The 12,083-nt window shown below is 33.0% G+C and overlaps 1 protein-coding gene across 2 annotated transcripts in view; it reads right to left on the bottom strand.

Moving 5' to 3' along the window:
• Nucleotides 1-11,718, bottom strand: part of LOC145639002 (uncharacterized) — a 39,011-nt gene extending 27,293 nt beyond the window's left edge. Inside the window, exons 1-6 of one of the 2 annotated variants that reach the window (XM_081690104.1) lie at nt 11,182-11,718; nt 5,997-6,307; nt 4,335-4,412; nt 4,041-4,261; nt 3,831-3,923; nt 767-850 (exon numbers count right to left, since the gene is read on the bottom strand). In XM_081690104.1, coding sequence (XP_081546230.1) covers nt 767-850; nt 3,831-3,923; nt 4,041-4,261; nt 4,335-4,412; nt 5,997-6,307; nt 11,182-11,326 — 932 coding nt within the window. In that variant the 5' untranslated portion in view covers nt 11,327-11,718. The remainder of the gene's footprint in view (nt 1-766; nt 851-3,830; nt 3,924-4,040; nt 4,262-4,334; nt 4,413-5,996; nt 6,308-11,181) is intronic. The other variant, XM_081690101.1, reaches the window with a different exon arrangement.
• Nucleotides 11,719-12,083: the final 365 nt, after the last annotated feature.

Genomic DNA, 12,083 nt, shown 5'->3' with positions numbered 1-12,083 from the left:
TTGGTTTGTAATGGCAGAAAATAATTATCCCAAAGGTGGAAAATAGTTTTCCCAAGAGTGGAAAACATTTGTTATTTTTACATTCCTCCTTACTACTAAGTCCTAACATCATTTTTATCCTCCCTCAAAATCCCATTCAATTTCCCTCTAAATTTTTTTGTAAGGAAACAAAGGAACACTAGTTCACAATTAAGTTTTCTCGTAAAAAAATTGTTTTCCATTTACATTTTTCCTGAAAATGCTTTCTATTAAAATAAACGAAGGCTTAGAGTAAAAACAAAGCATAGGGCATAGGATGGTCAAACAAAATAAGGGGTGATTAAGAGTTACAGAATACTCTAGAAGATAACAAAACATAGGACACATGATGGAGATACAAAAAGGAAACAGAGGGAGAATTACAAGTATTAGAATACTCTAACAAAAAGGACAATTGGCCTTTATTTTTTCCTAATAATAAACTCTAATTAAAAAGTTGGTAAAATAGTATATTTCATATTTAAGAATAACTTTTTCAAGGTGATCAGATGATGTAGGAAAACGAAAAAATATACATCTTTTTAGTATTAGTTTCACATATCCTACTATCTTTAACATGCCACATCTGCATTTCTGTTTCCATGCTATGCAGCATATAGCCAGCTAGCGAAGACAAAATCCACATTTCCTTAATAATTAGGACATTAATAATAGCTTCAAGACCTCAGTATTTTATTATTCTGATAGCTTATTAACTTTATAATCTATTTAAGATAGGAACTATTACCTATTAGTCACCAAAAAGGTTGAACGACCTGAATCTCTAAGCATTTCTAGCATCGGTACGATTGAAGTATCATCAATAATGTACCTGATACACAAGTGGCAGCAGCAAATTACTCAGAACAAGTCCATAGGAAGGCAAGCACAGTTTGATTTATTTTTAAAGGCATGCGTAAAATACTAAGCTGCAATAATTACAAAGTAAAACATAAAATATAACTCTGACAATATACAGAGGTTTCTGCAAAAAAGTAACTTCCTCAGCCTACAATTATACAGATACCCTCTCATAAGGTTGATTTTCTTTCTCTATTAAAAATCTTAAAGGTGAAGCAGAGCCTAGGACACAAGATTATTAAAGCACCATTAAAGGCCATTTCGTCAATCAGCGTGTTTTGTCCATCAGTAATAATCACCAAGGCCGCCGCAAGGAAAAACAAAAGTTTCAGGTTAGAAAAACATAATGAATAACTTTGTTTTACTAATGTGTTTGGTTGGGTTATTTTTTAAATTCATATTCCCCGTTATCACCTTTGCTTTTCCAATGGACCCCGCTAGCTAGATTAAAATAAAATAAAAAAAAGTGGGGGACTTCACGTAAAAAGAGACACCACCTGATTCTCCAAAAAGTAAGACATAGGTGGAGTAACGGAAGGGCTAGGAGTCCCCAACCATACAAATCTCATTGATCATCCTATGCCAGGAAACAACCACATATTTTAACAAAAAGCTCCATAGAATGGAACCATGAATCAGATAAGTTCCCACACAATCCCAATTAGATGCTCTGCGTCATTTATTTCTACCAACAATAAGTTTTTCAACCCTAATGCCTATCGGCTACCATATATAAATGCATCTGTGGATGATCTCGATAAGAGACATTAAGAGCACGCACAATATGCCATATTCGGCCCATGCAAGGAAATACTTTATCATATAGCATTGAGCATATCTAAAAATTCAATCCTTAATACAGCTACTATACAAAATAATGAAGAGCCAAAGGCATCTTACTAGAAAAATATTAATTATATTAAAATTGAAACCTTTTAATTTATTTGATACTACCTAGGGTTTGTTTGTTATCTTTTTTTTTTTTTACTTTTTAAAAAACAAAAAACCAAAAAACTAGAAAAAGTAGTTGATTTGGGTATTTTTACCCGGCGAGGTGGCCCAATCAGAAAATGCCACGTGTCCTTAGTAAAGGTGCCATTTGGACCTATGAGATGATGACACGTGGAGGGCAGACATTCTGCCCTAAGCAGACGCCCTAAACGGACTGATGATCCAGCATGGACCAATCAGAGGGCGACGCGTGTCACCCAAAAAGATGCCCAAAGGCCTTTTGGGCTCAGTGACACGCGTCACTCAGGCATCTGGAATGGCGGCCTTCAAGGGCCCAAACCTTGAGGCGCCGTTTTGCGGCGTGACCTAATCCCTAGGTCACCAGATCCTAGGAAGGGCACACTTTCCAAAAGTACCCTATAAATATGCACATTCTTACATTTATGACAAGGGAGAATATACACGCAATACGAGACAATACGTCACTTACTACAGAGCTGTCATTTTCAAAGAACAGACAGCAATCCGAGCAGATAATTTTACTTCCGCACGTTTTATTACCGAACGTTTACTAACTTAATCTTCGGAGGCGGACCACCGACCATCCGGCGGTCCGTTTGCCTTCAGGTACAGGCGTCCTTTGCTGAATCCAGTCTCAGTGTTGTAACTCTTCCAAGGGACAAAAACCCCCAAACAGTAGTTTTCACTTTTATGTTGTCTGTCTTATTAATTGCCATGATTTCAATAAGTTAGACGAATTTTAGATTTTTTTTATATGGGTCGTGTTTGGTAAACAGCTTATTTGAGCAAAATTAGCTTATTTGACCAATATTAGCTTATTGACTATTAAATAAGCTAATTCAAGATGTTTGGTGGTAAGCTTATTTGAAGAACTTATTCCACTAAATAAGCTCTTTTTGAAAAAGCTCATTTTAGGAGCTTTTTCAATTAGCTTATTCATTAATTATTGTGAAATGACACTTATAACCTCATTTAATTTAAAATCCTATCTAAACTACCTACCCCACAATTAGCTTATTGGTCATTTCACATACTCAGTCACCTTTAAGCAATCACCTATTTACCAAACACTTTTATACAATCAGCTAATAACATAAGTTAGTCAAATCAATTAATACAATCAGCTAATAAAATAATTTGGTCAAATCAGTTAATACAATCAGCTAGTCAAAATCAGCTAACATAATCAGCTTCACCTTTCAGCTTTAAGCTATTTATCAAACACAGCCATGATACATCATGACTTTAAAAAATTAAAAATGAAAAACTACAGTAATACCAAACAGTCCCTAAGTTATTTTAAAAGTTTCAAATGTTTCAACTCATTTGAATTTTTATTGCATTAAAAAAACAAATTTGAGAGCATGCACATAATATGTACAGATATTGATATAAGATTCCTGCTTCCGGCCTAATTTGGACATAAAGCATGGAATGAACAAAATTTTCCCAAGTATATCAATAACGCTTAGTTAAAATTGCTCTTTTTGAAGTAAAAATTCTTAGTTCCTGAATCCTGCTGACATAAGCCTCACTGGAGACAGTTTCTTTTCTGGAATGAATTTCCTTATATGGAGCTGATTAGGTTCTTAGGAAACCTGTGTGTTCCCATTAACTTCACTAAGCACTTGCAGCTTCACTACCTTGCAATGACACAGGTAGAAACAAGTTTTCTACATTAATGACAAAATGCCAGACTATTCACATGTTCACCCTGCAGCCCCACCACCCCCCTCATCTCCTGAAACCCCTAAGATCACTCCTACAGGTACAAACCAACAATTCATTGCAGCAAATATATTTCCATAAGCTCGACACAGTCAAAAAAGAACATTAGCATACAAGATAACAAAGGTCAGGCAGAAAAAAAAAATCATAAATCCTACTAATACCAAATATTTAAGGAGTAAAAGTTTTGGGGCTGAGATGGATCCTTTCAACAACTTCAACTTATAGAAAAAAATAAGACAATATATAACCTTTCAGGATCTTTGGCAACCATCTGCTTTAAGGTCCCATCACGATGACACAGATCAACAGCAGCTCTAACATCCTTGTACATACGAGCATAACTGCAGACAATGTCCAAAAACATTTTATACAATCAAAAGTAGCTAAGTTTTATAAATTCTTTCTCAACACCAGGTCCAGAATCGCGCACACACAACTAAAAATGTCCGTAAACTTACTCAGCTCCTGCTGGGACTCTTCCAGGATTTTTGTCCTTGAAATCAACTAGCTGTGCAAATAAATAGGTCTCTGCTAAGGAAAAGAGTGTATCGATGAGGGCGTAGTCAGGCTCGTCAAAGGAATCTCTTGTCAAAGTATTCCCGTAAGTTTCAACTTTTTCTTCTTTAGACATCTCTCTAAAGCCATGGTATGCTACTTTCACGTATTTATGTCGATCCATCTGCAATAGAGTAAGGTCAAATACCACTTCAATGTGCAACACAACGTATTAAACCCATTCTAATGCAATTTACCTTCAAAATATTGCCTCTCTTTTTATCAAGAACCAAACCTCTAACCATGTACTTTGAATCAAAAGACCACTGCAACAGCTGCAAGGAAATGACAATTGTATGATAACTTGTTACACTCAATTTATACCATAGTTAACAGAAACCAAAAAGAACATGCCATAGGGGAAAAAAGTCATATGGGGTCTCGTTAAATTCGTCTCAATGTACGCTTTCTAAAAATCAAACTTATTTTACAAGTATTATTTTTTCCTATTGAAAATTGAAGATATTGATGTTTGAAATCATGCATTAGCACATGTGCCTAAACAAAAGTGTCAGCGAATATGGAACAGAGGAAGTATTTGACTAGGATAAGGAGTTCATGCACCCATATTAATTGTTTTATCTTTACTAGCAATTTGCTTTAGACACAAAATATCCCTTTCAACAAAATCAGTCAAAAGATATGCATTTAGAAACTGAAGTCAAAACCGATTAGTGTCAAATCCCTAACTTCAACATAATGATCCTTATTACACGCTATGGGTGAAAAGGCTACTTAAATAGAACAAGCACTAACAAAGCCAAATGTCTTCTTTCAAAAAAAAAAAAAAAAAAAAAAAAAATGGAAGAAGAAGAAGAAAAAGAAAAAAAAGCATATATCTCTATTTAACCCTTAATCCACCGACCCTATATTTTAATGTGGAGAAGATAATAAAAGAGGCACATCTGTACAATAGATGAATTATTCCAAAATCAATTTTTCAAAATCAAAATGTACTTATCCAAAGCAGCTCTAGGATGTATATCTAGAAATTCTACACCAAGACAGGAAAGAAACCTAATCCAGGATATCACACTGGATGTAAAATGATACAGAGGGAACTTCCAAAGTAAATAGCATCTAAGGAGCATACCAAAGCCCCTTGCGATCCCCAAATATCAGTCTCACGTTTCCATACCCACCAAGGCTTACAGGCTTCCAGCCATCAACAAAATAAAGCACCATTCAATAACATAGATAAAAAGGCAGCTGGTAACACCACACTCAAAAGGATTTTCACACCCACTAATCTGAGAGAGTGAGAGGACAAGACTAAGAGAAGACATTGATGATATAACATTCAGTGATCACAGTGCACAATATTTAGAACAAAGAAAAAATAAAACTGCAATTCTTTCCCCATATAAAAATACTGGCAACAATACAAGTTTACACTTAAGTACAATTTCTTAAGTTTAACAAGTGATGTTTAAATTATTTCCTTTCATTCTTCCTGATAAATAGTATCAACTAAAAAAATTTGGTAAAGAAAGCTTATTATACATAGCATAATTAATTTAGTAATCACTCAGGATTAGGCAAATACATTTTTACAGACAATAGAAACAGAATAATCCCTATGTCTAATATCTTTAATTTATAATTTCTATAATAAGGTGAAGCCTTTGTTAAAAATAGACAAATTAGATTACTCAGCGATATATGAAATAATAGCCTAGCAAGAGTGCAATCAAAACTTGTACAAATCAGTCCCAAGCAGTAGTTTCTGCCACATAAAAACTACTGGAGATACCATAACAGCTTTATTGATAAGTAGAAACATGAAATGCCCAAAGTTGCAGAAAATGGACGTCAAAATCTGCCTCACAAAAACAACTAATAAAAAACTTCAGACAAACCTCAGGAGGATATCCCAAGTCAAACACAAGCTTCTTAATGGTCCCTTCATATGCAAGGGATTCAAATGTCTCTGGCTTGTACTGTGCTAAAGTATAGTCCATATCAAACCCAACAGCAACAATACTTTTCATGTTCAAGGATCTATTGCAAAAAATTTGTTTTCCCAGCGGAACGTTAAGGTTATCTCCGCCTGATGTGGAAGACCAGATACATGGACTTTGACCAACCTCACTTTGAAATCGTGCTTCTTTGTACTGTTCAGCAGTCACATTCCCATCCATTGGAGAACCACTGCGCAGCTTACAAGATCCTGATAAGAATCAAAGATAATAATAAAATCAGGCAATATGACAGATCAATAGCCATAGAAGATGAACAGCCTATAAGAGCAAAAATAGTATAACTTGATACAACAAAGCCAAATTTAAATTCAATAATCTCAAAAATCAAATGTACTTTGAAATAATAATTCAATAAACAATATTAAAACATTCTATCCAATGTCATAATTTCCTCAATCCCCGAAAGACTCATTTTACCTTCAATCACTTCCTCCAAACTTTCTAAGGTCTTCTCCATCCATCACTTTGCCACTCTTCAAGCCTACTTACTAAAGCCTCACTCATTCTCTGTCTTAAATGGCCAAAGCATCTTAGGCTATTCTCACACATCGTGTTCTCAATAGATGAAATCCCTATTATCTTACTGTCCATCTCAATCCTAAACAGATCCCTTCTTGTATGGCTGCACATACAACACCAATTTCTTAAAAAAGCTCTCACTTTATGAGAAACCCTTGCCTTCTGGATAATTTTGGCCACCAAAAAAATCTGGAAACTGAAATGTTTCGGTCAAGCAAAAAGGAAATGAGTAAAAGACCCTAATTGTAATACCCAAATATTTTATGATTAATATTTTATATTTATATAATAGATTTATATTATAAAATAAGTAATTTTTAATTATTCTTAACTTTCCATAGTTTGAATTTTATACTTTGGAAAGTATAAAACCTAAGTTTATATCTTATAGGACTCTTGTTGTTTACGAAACTATAAATACTCCTTATTCCCTAATTAATTTCAGCTTTGCCTCCACTCCAATTGATCTTTTGTAGCTAAACCAATTTCCTCAAATTTCTTTCGCAGATTATTGTACTTTTGCACCAATTCCTTTGCAATGCAAAGCAACAATTGGATTTTATACAATCCAAGTCAACCCATCATTGTAATCTAATCATGCGAGTAGCAAATATACGCCCATATATAATTTCATTACCACCATCATGGACCAATTACTACAGCTAGGACTTTGCAATTCATTTCTTTTGTCGTGGAATTGTTTCCGGAAGGTAATCACACTGATCTTCTTTGGAGTTGTTTGTATAAATGTTTTATATTATTATTGTATGATTTGCTATTCTTATGCTTGAGTTTAATTTATATGTATGATTAATGTATACAATTTTATTATTTGATCAGATTTAATTTTCTTATTATTATTGTTGTATATGATTGATCTTGTTAATATGCTAGGTTAATGTTGTTGTTCGAGGGAGTATTGTTTTGAGGTTTAGAGTTATTAATGCAGAGTATTATTTTTAGGTTGTGAGTTAATTAATTTTGGGTACTAGTTTGATTGCCCTAAGAGTTGAGATATTTATAAATTGAATTATTATATTATTTGGGAATATGTGCCATTGTTAAGATATTATCTATAAGTTGTGAATGATTATTTGATCAATGTATGAGATCAAAAGGTTGAGAATTATATTTTGTTCTTGGTTTAAGACTCGGCGATTATTACCTTAGTCCTTGGCATAGTGGTAAGGAGATGATAATCATCCGTTAAGAATGAGATACAATCTTTATTTATTATTTTCTATGGTCCCCTATAGTGGGATTTGGCCGTATGTGGTATGATTCAAGGGTGTAATCTAGTTATTGAAAGTATTCAAGTTTTTTTTTTGTACTTATTGGTTTGTTATTCAAATTACTCATGTCCAAGCCTAGGTATAGAACTAAGAGCACGACACACTTATGTGATACATGAGTTAATTGAGTAAAAGATCATATTATTATTCGAGGTTGGATTTGACAAAGGTTGCTTCCAGAGTACAATGTATAATGTAGCTTTAAACTACATTACTTAATTGAGCTAGTAATGTTGATTATCCTATTATTCTTTGTACTATGATATGTGTTTATTACTTAGCTTTTTGGTGACGTGGGTATTGTTTTGTTGTGCTACATGTGTTTGCGGCCATGTGTTTTTCATATAGTGGCCCTGCGACGATCTATTTTGGAATTGTCTTTAATGGTGAATAGTCAAGATTTTCTAAGTAGGTTTAACAAAAATAATCGTAGCTAAAGGAACTCAAGTGTTTCGATTAATATGTTATAACGAGTTTGTAAAGTTGTATAAATAGCTCACTAAGTTTATTGAGTTGTAATTTTTGGCATTTGTAAGCCTTAACACTTGACAGTGTGGCGGTGATACCCCGATTTAGGTGTATGATTCCACAATTTTATTAAAAGGTTGTCTATTGTTCCTTTATTAATTATTTATTATTAGTTAGTAAATTGGGGGTGTAACACTAATGAGTACCCCATCCACACCAAAGAATCTACTACGGCTGCTAATTAAAGATCCAAAGCTTGTATGAAAGACATAATGCACTGATTACTCCTATCATGTAGGGGGCTTTGAAAATGCAACTCCCAAGCATTATTGCAATGAAAATTAGAAGACAAATGTAATCACAAAGAGAGAAAAAAAAAAAAACAAACAAAAAAAAACATAAAAGCTGACCACCTCTCCAAATATCTTGCCATAAACAAATTCGTTAACCATACCCTATTTTTAATCTCACTAAAGAAAAGAAGAAAGTAAATACATGTGAAATCAACTTCTAAGGGTACAGACATGTCAACATATGTCACTGTATAACTCAAAGTCAAAGTGACTCAAAATCAAAGGAAAACGCCACAACCATTTCCTACATGAGTAAGTTCGCTTCTTAGGCAATGGTCACTATACTATGGCGCAATTCTTGATTTGAGATCTACACAATCACTGAAGTTCTTCAGTTTGTTATTATTATTCTTTGATTTCATTGGTATTTACCGACAATTGTTTCCATGTCCAAATTTTTAGGTCTCATAGTCTTTAATAATTGGGTATTGGCTGGTACCCATCAGCCTTAACTATGTCTAAGAAATAAAGCCCTACAATCTACTCCAAGGAGACTTAGCTATAACGCAGCAGCATCAATACCAGCTATGTAGTACTGAACAAATTCATCATCTGAAGTTCTAAACAATAACAATAAGTAGGGTGATATTTATATCTTAAAGCTACTTGGAGAATATGAGATAAACTCTATGTCCAAATACCACTATAACTGCAACTCACCCAATACTAACAACTAAAATGACAAGACATACATGGTACAAGTATTTCCTTATATAAAAACCTATAAGAGTAAGAAAAAAGAACCCTAGATGACATAAAAGCAAAAATAATACTACCTTCGTTAATTATTATGTGCAACTTTGGAATATTTTATATCTCACATATAATACCCCAAGATTGCACATAATAATTAATGGAGGTTGTAGCAATATTCCTAGTTCATTTTTTTAGTCATCAACTATACACCTCTCCTAACCCATTTTAAATTAAAGATCCATAATCAATACAGATTTTAAAAAAAGAGCACTCATAGAGTAGTAGTTATCTCCTATATTACTTAGACTCTTCATTTTACCTCAAGTACCCCGTGTTTAACACTCACATGGGTATGACACTAGGACACTTCATTTTAGTTCAAAATCATATATTTTTTTTTTTTTTTCACAAAATAGCCGAGTTAGCCACTTGGACACGAATTCGTGTCGGACATGGGTATTTGAGTCCGAGTAATATAGGTTATCTCATTGAACAATAATGGGGAAAGAAATATCAAAGGATAAAGATAGGTATCTACTGTAACATTCTAAATGACCCAAACTGCATAAGTTACATTCCTAATGATGAAGAAAAAAGAAAATATTTCCTTTGTCAGCAACAAAAAAAAATAAAATAAAATAAATAAATAAATTCAAGCTATAGGTCCAACAAAAGTAAATGCAAAAGTTTCTAAAATATCATTGACTTGTGGCTGGTAAGGAGCACTAACTAATCTAAGTTCCACTTTTTGTGAACTAATAGTAGGGAAGAGAATCATATAGGAGATCATTGATATAGGCCCCAGTTGCTATTAGATTGGTGTTTTAATCCAATCAAAACTAATTCTATGGCAAGGGGTATCTTGTGAACAAGCCAAGAAGCAAGTTTCTTTGCAAGTATCCCCCCTCTTTTGAGATATAATCATGAGTACCATAATACGGGACAAATAACATCCTTTCTAGCGCACAAAGAGAGTAGATACTAGACATGGGACGAATTGACAAATACAGCCATAATAGTTTCCCATGTATTAGAAAGAAAAGCTACTTTTAACATAGCAAAACTAAAGGGAAATTTATAGCAACTCCATTGGCATTTATATCTATCAATGATGCCTGACAAAAACAGTGACAACCATTATCAAATGACAACAACCCCTTATCCTGCAACCGGCATTTAGCACGAATTGGAAGTTTTTCAGACCAGAAATGTATTCTATCAACTATTCTAAGATTATTCCCTACTTTAACTCAAACCATAACTCTAACACTAGTCCAAAACTTATCAAATCATATCAACAAAAGCAATGAAAGTCAACAAAATGAAAACACAGACTAATAATAGATATCTAACAATCATCAATTCCATAAAGAAAATCAAGTAATTTCACTGTACTGTTTCCAATTAATAATTATGTCACTATGAACCCTTTATTTCAACTCTAAGTACCGGTGTCGGATACTCCACAATAGGAAAAACAATATAATAGACATTTTCACGTATTCATGTCCGACATAAGTACCCAAATCCAAGAAACATAAATTAGACAAAAAATAATAATTAAAATAAAAATAAAACCAATAATTCAACATTAATTTATCTTGACTCGACAATTATTGCATCAAATTTCCAAGATTAATTCAAAAACTACAGAAAATTGGAATTTCAACTAAAATCAACCCAAAAAATGCAATTAAATAACAAAAACAAGCATAAAAATCACAAAATAATAACCTGTATGAATTTGATTCCGCTTCAGAAGGATAGGGAATCCGGAACTAAACCTGACTGTAAAGGAAGAAACAGCAAGAGAAGATGACAAGAATTCGGAAGGAAGATGAGATAAACACAACGAAACGTTTCTCTTGAAAATTCGCATTTTCTGGATTTATATAGACATTATAATTATAATTATAATTAATTTTCCATCTTTGGGAAATTGAAAAAAAAAATTTTAAAAATAAATAAAAATAATAATGACGGGCTGATAAATTGGTAGGATGAATCAGATGCTAAAGTAGGAAATCTAAAGGGATTTTTGTTGATTAAAAATGTGATGAAATAAATAAAATGGAATTATAAAGGGAAAAGGTTTTATCCAAAGAATTTATTCGAAAATTGGTACGAGAAATTGGAGAAATTGTTGTTGCTACTGTTGTTCAAATTGAGCAAAACCAGGGGATGCTATTTATGAATGGGTTGACAAAATATAGAGTGAAGCCACGTTGGAAATGGAACACGTAGATGAGTGGATAAAAAAAAATAATAAAAAAAAAAATTACTCCCTCCGTTTCATAATGTTAGTCCATATACTATTTTGGACATATTAAAAAAAAATATACCCATATTGAATATATTTCATTTATAATTTGATTTTTTTTTTTTTTTAATTAATAAGTTGTGCATTGATAACATGAAATCCGCATTTTTTTTTGAATTAATAAGTTGTGGATTGATAACCCTAGCCTCTCTTTCCTCTCTTCTATCTCTAAAACGCTAACCTCCATTGTTGAATTTTGGAGGGGCTTCCATCGATTTTTATCGGTAGAAAGCCCCAATTGTTTGTTTTTGTGTGCTTTTTCTATTGTTTTAGGTTTATAATAATAATTCTTCCTCTTATAAGAGGAATATTTCTC

This window comes from Chenopodium album, chromosome 7 (genome assembly GCF_948465745.1).
Source record: "Chenopodium album chromosome 7, dcCheAlbu1.1, whole genome shotgun sequence".
In the NCBI taxonomy this organism is placed as follows: Eukaryota; Viridiplantae; Streptophyta; class Magnoliopsida; order Caryophyllales; family Amaranthaceae; genus Chenopodium; species Chenopodium album.
Note: the sequence above shows the minus strand (reverse complement) of the source record. Positions and strands in the feature narration are given on the sequence as shown.